General features: G+C 44.0%; 2 protein-coding genes across 2 annotated transcripts in view; both read left to right on the plus strand.

Annotated features, from left to right (window-relative positions):
- Window positions 1–15,751, plus strand: part of igf1ra (insulin-like growth factor 1a receptor) — an 88,759-nt gene that overhangs the window by 58,825 nt on the left and 14,183 nt on the right. The window lies entirely within an intron of this gene.
- On the plus strand, window positions 2,141–3,251 carry LOC104957249 (insulin-like growth factor 1 receptor). Its single transcript, XM_010784856.1, has 3 exons — window positions 2,141–2,240; window positions 2,472–2,631; window positions 2,879–3,251. The coding sequence occupies exons 1-3, from the start codon at window positions 2,184–2,186 to the stop codon at window positions 3,058–3,060; spliced, it is 399 nt and encodes a 132-aa protein (XP_010783158.1). The 5' UTR covers window positions 2,141–2,183; the 3' UTR covers window positions 3,061–3,251.

Here is a 15,751-nt window from a genome sequence, read left to right on the forward strand (position 1 = left end):
AGAGGCCAGGTTCCACGTGAGGCTCGTTTTTAGGTACGACTACGTCGCGGTCGGGAGTTTGAATTATTCACAACCCCCCTGTCAGGCCGTGCGTCACTAGGAGGCAACTTTCATTAACCTCCGTGGCCTTCGTCCGGGCACAGCAACACCCAAGTCACGTCGACGGCTCCGTGACCGACACTCGTTGTGAGGGGGGACAGGACACCGTTGCTGTCGAACGTCAAGAGGCCCGTATGAACCTCCTCTGTCTCTTTCTACCCCTTTCTCCAGTCAAAAATCCGACCCACATTTGTCAGACGTGACGACCCGGTTATAAAATTGCTTCTCAGGTTCCTTACTATTTCCATTTTTTGTAGTTTGATTACGAAAAGTTTCGTGTCTAACACTAAATATCCGGTCATTTGTGCAAAACTTATTCGAACAGTTTAAATTCTACTCAAAGGTAGAATTACATAGGACGAAATCATTACTCGCGGTTCCTTCATTATGTATCCACTTTTCCCTCGTATACCTCGGTCATTATCCTAATACATTTCCTTTGTGTTTCGGATTTCCGGGTCTATGTGGCGGGGGCTTTAGCCCGTCATTTACCCTCAGCCCGGCTTGTTAACTCGCACCACGTGTGCGGGATAAGCCTCATCACACACGCGGCGCTGGCCAGCCCAGAAAAGACGTGCTGGACTTGCGGAAAAGAAACAGCTATAGTTAGCCGCAGCCCTTGTGGTGGCCTTCAGCCNAGTTTCTCAGGCTCCGGCAGCAACTTCGTGAGCGTTGGCAACATCTTTGGCATGCCAAAAAATTGCCGAAGGACCTTGCGAAGGTTCATTTTCGTGTTGAATTTGTGTGTCAATTTTGCCCTTCGTAAGGCACTCGTGAGGGCATCTTGTTATCATCGGTGCCATCGGGCATTCTCCACGATCAGAGTGAGGGCGAATGCCCGATGGCACCGATGATAACACGAAGATGACACGATTTGACAAGATGCCCTTGTAAGGGAAACTTCTGTGTCGCAATGCAGTGGGAGTCACCGACTCATGAAGGAGACACGGGAAGAGCAGGAGCTTTGATGTCAAACACTGATGGTTTATTATAGGAGTTTAGGCCGGAGGATTCACATCACAAGTCACAGCAGTCACGGTCTGACTGCACGGTAGAGTTGCCACGTCAATTCTGGAGCGCCTCTCTCTCGTTAGCCCATTTAACTGGTTTCACAGAGAGTAATCAACATATTTTGAGAAGATAGCCTAAACAGTTGGGAACACTGAGTCACTTGCGTCCGATACCTATGGCCTCAAAGATTTCACACCTTGGAGTCCACAAACACAAAGAAGGAAGTGTCCCAGTGCACCCACAAAAATAAACCATCTGTGACCTAGGGTTGCCCGGTCATAGAATGGGAACAACAACATTATGGCTGAAGCAGCCTATCTCCTTAAAGGACATAACAGACGTCAGGGTTGGTCATGCACGTCATATCTAGGACAATTATTTCCCTAACAGCCCTTACAAGTGCCTTACGAAGTTGCCGCTCACGAAGTTGCTGCCGGAGCCTGAGAAACTCCACCGGTGGTCATACGATGGCATAAGATGCCCTCACGAATGGCCCGATGTTGTTACGCTCAGAGCCGAATTTGAACATTTCCTTTATCGTGTGTCCATCGGGTGTCAATTTCGGGACAGTGTGACGCGAGCTTTAATGAAAGAGGATCGTTTCTGCGAGGTGAAGATAGGAGCTGATTGGTGGTCCTGCTATGAACTCACAGAGGGCCCAGCTATAGTAACTGAACAAGAGAGTAATAAAAGTCACGGCTCGCCACTGGCGCTGAGTGATATTATGTCCTTTTAAGAATGAAAGAAGATCGGATATTAACTGAAAGCTCATTTGGATAACTTCTATAATAACAATAATTTTTAGATGTAAATAGTTTATTACAGAAGTACAACTTTTTTCTTTGGATTCATTAAGATGCACTGTTTTAATTATCGTTATATTTCTGTTTTTACTTTTCAACTGATTTCCATTGTAAAACAGAGTTATTTTTTGTTATGTCCCAAATCTCTTTAAAAATACAAAACAATTTGATGGATTTGTTGCCTGCTCATACCTGAGCTGACCTGTGTTGTTGTTCCTTTAGGTGCGGCTGCTGGGCGTGGTCTCTCAGGGACAGCCAACCCTGGTGATTATGGAGCTAATGACCCGCGGAGATCTCAAAAGCCACCTGCGCTCTCTTCGTAAAGAAGTAAGCAGCTTTTCTTGACGAACATAATCACAGAAACACTCACTCTGTCTCTTTCGTCACAAACACGCAAATGTGTGAACACATCCTGTCGTCCCTTTTTTCTTTCTACCTTTCACATCCACATGCTCATTTCCACTCATAGCATCCCTCACTGATCTGTACCTAGTATCCGGTGTTGTGGCTAACTGCACAGTGTTTTTTTCTTGCTCTCTACACTCGTTTCATCCCCAGAACTCCACCACTCAGGTCCTACCCCCGCTCAAAAAGATGATCCAGATGGCAGGGGAAATCGCCGACGGCATGTCGTACCTAAATGCCAATAAATTTGTCCACAGAGATCTGGCTGCCAGGAACTGCATGGTCGGCGAGGACTACACTGTGAAAATTGGAGGTAAGTCAATTGAATACAATGCTCTCAGCCTCCCCTGGTCGCTCAATGCTAAACCCACTTCACCGGCCTCCAAAAGAAGTGTTTGGATTTCAGTGAGTGCCTGAGGCCGTGGAGTCTTAATGTAGATGGACAGACGGAGGGAGAAGGTGAGGGAATGGATGAGCTCTCAGGAGCTTCTTCTCCCACACAGAGTGACTGATATTACTTGTTTCCCCAACCTGTGATTCCTTTTCTTTTTCTCCTTCAGATTTTGGCATGACCAGAGATATTTATGAGACGGATTACTACCGTAAAGGAGGGAAGGGCCTGCTGCCTGTCCGCTGGATGTCTCCAGAGTCTCTGAAAGATGGCGTGTTCACTACGATGGCTGATGTCTGGTATGAGAGCACACACTCCCTCACACACAGGGTGTTTCTCAATCTCGATTAAAGCTGCTCCAGAGCCACTATTTCAAGCATACTACGTCATCGAGTGCCGCCGAAGTACTGTTCCAATGTCCAGCATACTTGGAATTCTACCAAGCCCGGCGTACTTAGTTTGGAAACATTTCGAGGCTGCACATGTGTAGACTCCGCGGTCTTAAAATCCCCACAATGCTTTGCGCACGGACCAATTCGCAAAGCATTGTGGGGATTTTAAGACCGCGGAGTCTACACATGTGCAGCCTCGAAATGTTTCCAAACTAAGTACGCCGGGCTTGGTANCTGTGTACTAATACTGCTGATACTGTGTACTAATACTGTGTACTAATACTGCTGATACTGTGTACTAATACTGCTGATACTGTGTACTGATACTGCTGATACTGTGTACTAATACTGTGTACTAATACTGCTGATACTGTGTACTGCTGATACTGTGTACTAATACTGTGTACTAATACTGCTGATACTGTGTACTAATACTGCTGATACTAGGTGTTTCTCAATGTGGAGTACGCTTGCTTGTAGCACATGTCTTCCGAGTCACTTCCTACAGAAGCGAGGCAAGAATCCTTCCTGGCATTCGGAAAACAAAGAGTGGAACAGGCGAGCAGGTGTGCGTCATGTGAGAGGCCCCGCCTTACATTTTCCGCCACAGATTTGGGGAAATTGGTCCGTGCGCAAAGCATTGTGGGGATTTTAAGAGTCTACACATGTGCAGCCTCGAAATGTCTCCAAACGAAGTACGCCGGGCTCGGTAGATTTCCAAGTATGCTGGACATTGGAACAGTCCTTCGGCGGCACTCGATGACGTAGTATGCTTGAAATAGTGGCTCTGGAGCAGCTTTAAGCTGCTCCAGAGCCACTATTTCAAGCATACTACGTCATCGAGTGCCGCCGAAGGACTGTTCCAATGTCCAGCATACTTGGAAATCTACCGAGCCCGGNTCAGTTGTATCCGCTAAAGTTCTTTATCGTATAGACCAGGGGTTTTCAAAGTGTGGGAAGGTGAGCCTCCCCTCAGAGAACATAAGAACAGCCGCGCCCGCTGACGACCGGCCGTTCTGTGATTCTCCAGAACACACAGATGGCCAGTCCGCCCCTGCCAGGACCAGTCCATGAAAATCCTAGCTTCAAATAATTGTGGTCATACTTCCTCCGTTTTCTGCCAGACGCTGTCTCCTCTCTCACTTTAGTTAACTCCACAAAAAATCGATCCATATTGCAGCTCGCAAAAAGTTAGCTGAAGTTAACTAGCTAGATTTCACTGTTTCTCGTTATTTTTTTCTCACGCTGCGCCTCCCCTGAAGCTCTCTGGCGCCCCCCCGGGGAGGCACGCCTCACACTTTGAAAACCGCTGTCTTAAACCATAGATCATATCCAGGTCTACCTGCAGGTTTGGTCCTGGCGAAGACGAAGGCCCCTGCACTGCAGCGGCCCACCTCCTCGTTGCATGCATGGATGTCGATGCGGTAGACGGTGAAGGGCCGCAGGGTGGAGATGTCTAAAGATTCTGCTGCGCTCTTTTCCTCCGAGAAGGGGTACTCCCTGATAGGAGGAATCCCATCTGTACTGTTATCTCCAGGGCCAAAGGTGGTGTTCCCCCTACCATCACCGTCAGGCATCAGTGTGTTGTTAGCAAAGCCAAAAATATCCCTGCGCCGACGATCTGGAGGTCTGAAATACAGAAGAGGCAACTGCTGTAAGAAAGCTGAATTTGAGCGCTGTTATCACAATAAAAGACAAAAGGATTTACAGGACGTCCAGGAAATCATTTCATAACGAATAATTGCAGGTTTATATCTCCCAAATGTATTTTAACAAGGCTAAAGCATCTCGCTTAACTTGGATTTAATGTGCGTGCGCGTGTGTGTGTGTGTGTGTGTGTGTGTGTGTGTGTGTGTGTGTGTGTGTGTGTGTGTGTGTGTGTGTGTGTGTGTGTGTGTGTGTCATGTGTGCGGATGCTGCATATGACTCCCTGTGGAGCTGTGTGGGAGGAAGAGGTCAGACAGATCGTAGCAAGGTGTACAGAGAGAGAAAAATAAAAAGACAGACGCATAGATGTTTCACAGTTAGAAAAAAATAAAATGTCTCTCCAACAAAATCCTGATCAACAACGAACAAGTAGAAGAAACTTAGAAAAGCTGACCTGACATTTGGAAACAAACTTTTCAATCATAAAGACCAATGTTTAGTGGCCAAACTGAGGGCATTGCTGTGAATGAACTAGCAAACAGTTTGCCTACAGTCGTTACCTGAGAAACCTCCAGGGTTATTCTGCTCAGACTGACAGACAAAGGGAAGCGTCCTGACTCTGATGGAGTTAGAGGATAAAAGCTGTATTGACAGCAGGTGACAACAGCTATCAGTAGAGAGCTGCTGCAGGGTGATAAATGTTCAGGGCTAGTTTGTAAACGTAATGAGGACAGCATGAACAGATGGCTACGTCTGTATTACAGCCTATGAAACAGATCAGACATGATTCAAACGGTATACTGGAAATAAGGGCTGCTACCAACAATCATTTCTATTTTGATCAATAAGACGGTTTGTTTTTGATTAACTGTTTAGTCCATAAAATGTGAATTGTGTCCATCACAATTTCCTATAGCAAAATATGTAACATAAAAAGTGCCTTTTTTGACTGACAAACAGTCCAAAATCTAGCTATACTCATCAAAATTTAGAGTATAATAATAATAATAATTTTTCAAAATAGCTTGTATTTTCTTTTTCTTTTGATTATTGAATGGTTTCAACTCTACCAGAAGTTATAAATCGCTAAACTCAGTGACTTGTCTGAGCAAAGTTACAGTGAGGCATTTGTTGTGAGCAGACACACACACACGAGGAGTGTACAGACGGACAGATCCGTGGGAAAGACCTGTCGCACCGACATGTCAACATTCTTCTCCGACAGGTATAACGGGAGCGTTATGATCCAAAGTCCAGCACTCAAAACTTCTACTGTTACTAATGGAAAACACATCGTAGATATAGGAAAACTGACAGGAGAGTTGTGTGCTGACAGATTCAGATTTGTGATCGGACAAGTGGACGAGAGTTTGATAGACCCAACTTAGAGGCCAGATGAAAGACAACTTGAGGGATCCAGCTTTAAGCAGGGCAGTCCTAACTCTGTGAGAAGAGTCCCCAGCTGACTGAAGCATGACCTTATAACTAGTGAGTTACTACACTTAGTGTCCTGACCTCGCCTGCTAAAAAAAGAACCACCTTTATACAATGGAATCCGGAGAGGAAAAACGTGACACACATGACATTATTAGAGCTTGGTCCGCAAAATCTCTGGCTGCAACGGAAAAATTGGAAACCTCCTGTGAGACCTCTTATATGTGTGAATCACTCGTTTCCTCAGCAACAGTTACAGTAAAGAAATGCTGCTGATAAGAGGTTTTGGTGTCCTTACAAACAGTGGGAGCCACCCTCCCTCTCCTCCACTAAATCAGTCTGCCTTCCCTACTTTCTGTTTGTCTTCAGTCGCTGATGGGGCTCTTCCCTCATTCATTTAAATTCCAGATGGATTCACTGTACATTTCCTGGCAGCTGTCTGCCTCCATGAAAAAAAGAAGGAGAAAAAAACAAGTCCCGGACAAAGAGAGCATACGAGGGGAGGAGGAGAGTGGAGTGCCGGGTGGAGGGGGACAGAATGGAAAACATTTCCTATTCTTTCTGTTTCTCTTTTCACCCGCCCTCTTTCCCCTCACCCCGGGTCTAAACCCTGAACTTTTATAAAAACCTTCTAGATTTTCGAGCCCTTTCCCTGGAGTGTTCTGTAATAATGCTGGCTCTGTTTCAGTGGAGCGTCTGTAAGCACAGGCCCCGGACCTGCCAACCACTTGTTTCCTAGACAGCTATACTATAGCACATCAACACAGCCAGAGAGAGCAGGGTGGGGGGGTATTAGTTCAATTACAACAGAAAGCTGCTTTATTATTCTTCCCCCAAATACATATCGATCCAATTCCACAAGAGTGTTGCGAAGGAAAAGAGAAGGGCACCTTACGCTGTTTGAATGAAACAACTTTGTGAGGCTCGTTTAATCGTTTAAAGCTATGGATTTATAAGGTACCTGCTGAGTGTGGGTTTGTTGGGAACAACAACTATATCAAAAGTATCCCTATTTCTCCTTGATGGATGCTTGAAAATAAGTGTTATGGCACCAATTCACAAATGCATAGATTGTGTGCCACTGCCTGCCTTCATGAGAATAAAGGAGTGTGGGAGGAGAACGGAGCTGGAGTCTTTGAAACAGTGAAACATCCTTAGCCACGAGCAAGTTAAATGATAACAACACAGATGTCACTCCCTATTGTGGGGAACAAAAGCCTGAGCGGCTCGGAGTGTGCAGCCAAACTAGGCCCTTCAGACTCCTTAATCACATCTCTCTCCTGGGTTTGTTTGTGTTGCCTAAGTTGCTGCCTGCTAGGTCCTTACATCCCCCGTGCCACCGTTGCCACGGCTACATAAAGCCACAAGAGCGCTAAGAAGGCTTTGGATCCTACTCAGCATGTCTCCTCATCGGCAACGTCCGACAAAAGGGCCCCCGTCAGGTCCATCTACGCTGCCATGCTCGGATCCTGTCAGCTCCACAGAGGAGACATTACACCCGGGCCGCCACCTCATCCCTCACTCTGACCCATCAGGGCAAACAAGAGCCACAAGGGCCGTAGCAGGAGCTGGAAACGGTTTACGGAGTCAATGTGAGGCCCTCCACTATTCCAACCACATATATGTTTTACTATACCTCGGCAGAAAGATTGCATTGTGAAGGAAGTTCTCAAAAATCTTGAAAAAGACTCGGTCATCCTTCTCCCGGTCTTTCTCCTCGGGCGTCTTCTGGCAGGCGCAGCACGGGCCCTTCTCCCCCCCCGCCAGATCGGATTTGGTGGGCTTGGTATTGTCGTCCATGTCGATGTTCCCCGTGGCCGGGATACGGATCGGGACCTTCAGCTCTGTTTTAGGAGAAACCAAGAGTGATTAGCAAAGGGACAGATTCCGCATCTACTTATAATATTACATATTCATTGAATTGTAATATTGACTTCCTTTTTGAGAGTAAGATAAGAACATGTATATCCCCTTATATAAAGCTACAGCAAGCAGCGTGTTGAATTAGCTCACTAATTAACATTATATCTTGTTTAGCTTTATCTAAACCCTTTTTCATGTCTCTGCTAAGCTAGGCTAAATACCTGTTGGTTATATTCATATTTGTTTATGAACTCTTGGCAAAAAAGCAATAAACGCATCTCTCAGAAAGTCTGACTGTTTTTGTGAGGACATATCAGTAGAAAAGCTAAGACAATAAAACAATGTTAATATTTGCATAGAATGAGTAATGCACACCTTTGGAGCAGTAGTTGTGTTGGTAGAGCTCCCTGTCCTCCGGCTGCTGCTGCCAGCGGACCAGGTAGAAGGTCAGATTTCCGTTGGGAAAGGCTGGAGGGGACCACTTCACCATCAGCCTGGTGGAGGAGTTGGCAAAAGCCCGGGGCTCTTTGGGCATAGACGGCACTGCAATAGGGCAAAAGTTAGGATATGATACATTAAAACATTTTAACTGACAAAGTTGCAATGCAATCACTAATATTCACAACAACATTTGAAATAATCAACATCTATATCAGCAGCTTTGCAGACTTACGCGATGGGCGTGTGCGAATGTAGATGATATCACTTTTTGCCCCTGTAACGTGTTTGTCCTCCACCTGCAGGGTAATGGCCTTCACAAAAATAGCATACTGGGTCCAGGGCTTGAGGTTTGGAAGACTGACTTTCGGGTAAACGTCTGACTCCTGAGGGAAATCCACATCCACCATGTGCCAGCTGTTTAAACCACAGCCATCCTGCCCGTCAAACTCTGTGATGTTCTGGAAAGGCCTGATAAAGACAACAAATAGCTGTGCATTAGCAAATAATGATCTACTAACAGAAGTGAGGTAAAATACCTTATAGTTCATGTCTTAAGATATTAATTACTTTTGCAAAGGGTTTTCTTATTCCCCTCAACTATTTAAAAAAGCATACAATACATCTACTTATACCTGTTTCAAAGCAGACATTAGTTTTGCTTTGAACAAGTTCAATGAGAAAATAAGACCCAGGTAATGAAAACCAGATATCAAACAATAAGCAGATGTGGATGTTTTTAACATACGATGTTTTGTTTGTATTACATAAGAGACATTCTTCTGTTTGTCAGTGGCCCAAAGGCAGGAAATCAACGTGAATGCTTCAATGTTGTCTTTGTAAAATGATTGTGAGTAATGTGAAGTAAACATAGTTAGAAATGATTGCAGTAAATATACAAATCAGACAGGTATGATCATCTAAGATTTATTTATTTTTTCCCGGAAAATAGCTTTGATTTCAAGCTGAATCCTGTCTTTGAAAATGAAAGTTCTGAATTGATGTCCAAAATATTTTTGTAGTATCCAGGACAGAAAATCATTGACATTTTTTGTTCCTTCTCAATACTCACGACTCTTTGTAGTAGACTATGAAGCTGATGAGGTCGTATTCCGGCGGCCGGTAGCGCTCCCATGTCAGCGTGATATTATGACTTGCTGTGATGTTCGACTTGAACTTCAGGATATAGCTTTCACCTGTTGTGACACAGCAGAACTCAGAATGAGACACACAATATCAAAACAACATATCCCTGCTTCTTTCCATCCCCACACATTGATCACTCACTACAAAAATGTAGAATCTTAATGTCAAAGTTTATGCGAAGTTACTCACAGCTGGCTCTTTCTCCGTTGTTACGGAAATCCCCCTCCTCTGGCTTCACTGCAATGCCCGTCTTCTCCCACATCTTGTGGATCTCAGACATGCAGAGTTTTGGGTTACGACGGAAGAAAAGACGTCCGTTTTCAATAGTCAGGTTGTGCTGATTCCAGTCCCACAGGTACTGCAGGTGCTGGTTGTTGATGGCGGAGAACGCATACATGCTGATAATGGAAGGAGAATAAGAGGAGGTTACAACCATTTCATATAGACCGAAAAGAGCATGAGATATCATAGAAGCTGAAGAAATTGGGTTGAGAAAAGCCTTCTTTTGCCACCTGGTGGCAGCGCTAAGCAGTCAAAGAGGTGTCACATGAGGTCAGGTTTGTGTGTGTGTCTGACACCGAGCCTGGGTTTGTTCAGAGGACATGAAACAGAAAGAGTTGCGTGCTAACACTCTGAGCTCCGAAAGCCGGTAACGTAGCAGAGGAATGTCTGCCATCCTCGACAGTATTCCTCTGAGTGAAACGTTATCCAAGGAGAAGCTACGATAAGAAGGGCGATAGGGTTTCCCATGACCCCTTTGGCCATTACAAAAAAAGACTTTCCCTCCTATCTCAGACTGCTGCTGATAACACAGTTTGATGGACATGAGACTTTACATTTTGTTTTGGAGCAACACTCACTTCTGAGGCCTGTCTGACTATCATTTATGAAGTTATACTGCAAGAAGACTTCCTATTTATATTTAAGAATGTACCTCAATGTAGAAATCAAGCACTTTTAAATGTCTGTAACGTCAATGATATGTCGGTGGCAGCCTCCCTTGCTCATGTCCTCTGATTCTTTCAGTCATCGCTCACAAGCATGCTTACAAATTCACAGACAAAACACAACATACTTGTCGATGAGTTCCTGCCCATTGATTAAACGCAGACTCTTGAGAAAGGACAGCGAGCCAAGTGCGTGGGAGTGTCGAATCTTCACATAGCCCGTCACTGTCTGAATCAGCCCCATGAAGCTCTCCAGCTCAGACGCTATGTTATCTGGGGACAGGGAACACACACACACACACACACACACACACACACACACACACACACACACACACACACACACACACACACACACACACACACACACACACACACACACACACACACACACACACACACACACACACACACACACACACACACCAATTAAAGGCACTAACATTTGCCAAGTGACATTAGCCCCATATGCTAAGCTCACAGTTGTACATAAGCTGTGTAAGTACTTGTTCCTCAGCTGGCATAAAATAGCTCCTTAAGGTAGAACAACAACTTCAATATGTTATATGTGTGTTTTTTCACATCAGTTGTGATTGTTTCCCTGTTATTTAAATCTAGTTAATTGAATACTATTTCCAAAATCTATGGTAAATGTTAAATAAGCCTGAATGGGAACATGCAACAGCGCTCCAAACATGACACATGAAACATCCCCAGTGTGGTGAAACATTGATGTATTAAATAGCCCTGCGAGTGATACTGCACACATTCCACCATAAATCATGTTGTTTAATGTAATCGCAGAGTCTGTGTTTCATTTCAGACCAGCCCTGTGAGATAGAATGCACGTTTTGTCTATAGGAAACTCTAGACAGGAACATGGGAAATCAAATCAGTGACCCACAGCTACCTGACCATGGGAAAGCTGAAACAAGAAGGAGGCATTCAAGGCTCTCCAAATATGACTCATTCCCCTTGTCTGTTGTCCGGCCTGCTTTCTCTTGTTGTATCTTTCTATTCACTCTTTGTATAGACTCCTGGCTTCACTGCACTTCAGCAGTCTTCTGGAAATCTCCATTAAGTCACTACACTACAGGCGACCAGCTGCAAAAAGTCTGACTGTCCCGTGTTTTGCTCCCAGACCAGGACGATAAACCCCCCCCCCACCACCACCACCACCACCACCACCACCTCTGTAACACAATCCACACGTTCCTGTAACCGGGACACAAAACAGTCAGGCTTCCATAGAAACGAGAGGTTTGTGCACAACACTCGGCCCTCTTGTTTTTTTTCGACCAGCGCTCTTTCTAAGGTGAAATCAGCCATAAAGAGTAAGGGGGGGCGGGGGGGAGCAGAATGCCTTCTTATTGAGGTCAGAGAGGGAGAGCAGAGATGCATACATGCAGCACCGCATGCTGACAGGCAGGCCGTGCTGTGATGTTTCTTCTCTTACAGCTGGGTGATTCATTATCGAATTATAAATGAATCAATGACTTCCTTCTCCGTCTATCCCACTCCCTTTGCTGATGGACAGACAGGAATGAGGGGCATCTCTCACTCCCGGTTCCCAGCCTCCCTTCTATGGGCCGGAGTTGATGGGTGAGGAGGGCTCTGGCTGCCAGCTGACCAGCGGGGCCATGCTGTCAACGTACCACATTTAACCTGTGACGTTAATGTCAGCCTGATCTTGGCTCTACCTAAGCATACACACCACATGATATTCTAAACACTTCAAACCACAACTTAAAATAGACCCCCAGGCAAAATATTAGTGACACTGAATGCTGTGCGAGGCGGTGGAGGATAAAAAAACAATACCGTCCGTCAAGGGTGTTGAAACAGAAACCCGAAAGGCCTTAGATGTTTGACATAAATGTAATGTATTATTATTACTATCATATGAAAGAGACTTACAGCATGTCAGGGCACTTGTCAGGTTTGTCCAAGAGTTCTCCCTCCATGACAAAACGCAGCACTTGTTCGTTGGACATGCCCTGGTAAGGCTGTTCTGCTAAGGTGGCGATCTCCCACAGCACAACACCAAATGACCTAAGGAAAGAAATGATACAAGAGTGAAGTCGATTTAGGAGCACTGGCAACCATACTGAAGAAACCATGTCTTTGGTTTTATAGGACATTCAAACCTCCTTTTTTGTTGTTGTTTGTGATTATCCCTAAATAAGCATTTAAAGCACCAAACAAGTGTTTTTGAATTCTCGTTTTCTAGAAAGTGTCTATTACAACATATTTATTGAAAGTATTATTAATAGATGCATAACAAAAACGCTGCGCTCCCTTTATTAAGGAGGTATCTTCAAAACATTCATCGGGAAATCTATTTATTTATTTAAATGTATCCAGTAAAGAGGGCTAAAACATCATCCACCAGGGCATGATTGTGCAGAATGATGTGGTTTCTTACATTTCTCTCATAATACAAATTATGAACAATGTACAACCATCTTTCAAAGTAAACTTTTGAATTGTGTTTTTCCACTTTTCAGGCAGCCAGTGGTATTGCACAAAAACAACCCAGCTAATTTGCGTTCATGAGGTAAAACAATAGCAGTGGATATAATACCTGCATTTTGTTGTTGTCAGTATATTCTATATTATAGGTGTAGTGTGGCGATGCGACTTTAAGTGAGTGAGGGCTACATTTGTGTGATTTGCAGTAAATTATGTTGTAAAAAGCAAAAACAAGCACAATATATATATTTGCTTAAAAATAACTGTATGAACCTCTAGCTGCACGTATCAATATTTTAAACTAACAACTGGTCAAATGACTATATATAGTGTGAGAGGTGAGGCTTGTGGTGACAGACCTCACAGAACCATCTGACTGCAGTTCTCATCTTTGTAAGGTGATATTATGTTGGTGTTGTGTTTACAGCTTGCTCCTCTGCCCTTTCTAAATAGTATTCATAACATAGGTGTAATATTAAGCTTGTTATAGATGTCTGGTCCTAAATGGCCGAAAATCGTGATGAAGTAGCTTTAAACACAAAAAATCCATGCATTATCTCTAGAGTATAGTGCCTAGTAGTCGGGCCAGAGTAACCTGACGACAGTCACAGAGCAGCAGATGTTAGAGAATTTTATGCGGCAGCACAAGTTAAACCTAAAACCTGGTGGTGTTTAAGTATTAAGAGTAATGTAAACGGCGTATCAGTGTAGCAGTCTGTGAATCACAGTGATGTCATTCCTGCAGGACCAGCCTCAGTATGAAGTGTTTACAGTTCTCAGTTTAACCACCTTGTTGTGAAACTAATCATGAAGAAAATGTTTAACCTCACTAACAAAGAACCCAATATTTGTCCACTCTTGCTAAGCATAATATAACAACTGGCTAGAGTTCAGAGAGTCCATTCAACAGTCTTTTAAACAGCCTTATTACAACACTGCATACAAGTGGCTGAAACAGTCTTGTGCTGACAGACAGCTTCTCCGATCAACAAAATAAAAGTCACCTACTTGTGGATTCCTGAGGAGCCCATAATGGGCTCTTCTTACGCTAAACTTCATCTGTGCAACATCAAAGAGGAAGATGGAGAACGCAAATGTGGAGGTGGGTTTGTGCTGGCACTGCAACCTCTCATTTCAGAACATCTGGAGCAGCTTAGGCCCACTCTCAGGGACTGACCCGTGGGACAGTTTGAGTTGGGAAACAAAAACGTGCAAGGGAGCTAGTAAACACATCTCTGCATAAGAAAAATACAAAGTGAGAACTGTAAACTCAGATTTCACTGCAAGTTGGCATAAAACAAGGTGTCAGTAAAAAGAAAGACGATTTTTCTTGCTATCCTCTCACAGAGAGAGGAATTTCCGGAGAGCCAGCAGGAAACCAAAAGATTGTGATGGTTTTTGGAATTGGAATGTTGTTAGGAATACGGGCCGTGAAGTTATATATATTTTTATAGTTTTGACTCTACAGCATGGATTAGTTTAGCATAACCCATCCAACCAAACAAATATGTAGACCTGAATCCATTGATAGGTGGACGATGTTTCTATTTGGAGAATAGATTATTGGAGTTTATTCGATTTTGACTATCTTATCTTTTGGGCCTTTTGCAATTATAGAGGTGGACACATAGACTGGAAAGAAAGAGGGAGAGGGATGACACGCAGCAAATGTCCGAAGGTTAGGACTCGAACCCAAGCCGCTGCAGTTTATTGCTTATATATAGCGTTTCTGGTTTAGTGGGATATAGGAAGGAAAGAAAAAAGGGTTTTAAACCAAATGCTATGGTATGTTGATATAATGTATGATACAATTGATTGAGCCTGTTAAGATGTGAAATTATCAGAAAGGAAGAAAAAGAGAAACTCAAGCTATACTTTCTTTAGTTTTTTTCCAAAATGAAGAATTTCAAAAGCACTTGTTTTTTTAAATTAGAAAATAAGATGGATTGATTTATTATCAGAGTATGCTACTTATTATTTGTATTGCTTACAGTTCAGTATCATCATTGATATTGTTCAGTTGTTATTGAGTTGTACTCTATTTGATTTGACATTCAGTTGTTGAGAACATACAGACGTTGGTATAACAACTGGCTTATATAGGATACTGAATGATCATAATTCAGATTGTCCAGACCTCTGCACAAGGACATTCTGTAACTGGACAATTTTAATTGAAAACTCTTGATGTAGAAACTTCCGGAATACTTTGTGAGCCTCCTATAATACGGCAGGCTTCTACATGCATTAAGCGGGCTTGTGAGTGGGTGTTTCTCAATCTCGAGCACGCTTGCTTGGTAGCACATGTCTTCCGAGCGTCTTGCTTCAGAAGCGAGGCAAGGATACTTCCTGGCATTCGGAAAACGAAGAGTGGAACAGGCGAGTAAGTGTGCAGGTGTGCGTCATATGAGAGACCCCGCCTTACATTTTCCGCCACAGATTTGGGGAAATTGGTCCGTGCGCAAAGCATTGTGGGGATTTTAAGACCGCGGAGTCTACACATGTGCAGCCTCGAAATGTCTCCAAACTAAGTACGCCGGCCTCGGTAGAATTCCAAGTATGCTGGACATTGGAACAGTCCTTCGGCGGCACTCGATGACGTAGTATGCTTGAAATAGTGGCTCTGGAGCAGCTTTAATCGAGATTGAGAAACACCCCCTAATTGTCTCCCTCCAGGTACAGCCTCTTCCTCAGGTGCTCCCA

The sequence above is a fragment of the Notothenia coriiceps genome, unplaced genomic scaffold (genome assembly GCF_000735185.1).
Source record: "Notothenia coriiceps isolate Sejong01 unplaced genomic scaffold, NC01 NC01_scaffold00026612, whole genome shotgun sequence".
In the NCBI taxonomy this organism is placed as follows: Eukaryota; Metazoa; Chordata; class Actinopteri; order Perciformes; family Nototheniidae; genus Notothenia; species Notothenia coriiceps.

Coding starts and splice junctions, on each gene's coding strand:
- LOC104957249 (XM_010784856.1), top strand. CDS start 2,184: ATGGAGCTAATGACCCGCGGAGATCTCAAAAGCCACCTGCGCTCTCTT. Junction 2,241..2,471: donor TGCGCTCTCTTCGTAAAGAA/GTAAGCAGCTTT, acceptor TTTCATCCCCAG/AACTCCACCACTCAGGTCCT. Junction 2,632..2,878: donor CTACACTGTGAAAATTGGAG/GTAAGTCAATTG, acceptor TTTCTCCTTCAG/ATTTTGGCATGACCAGAGAT.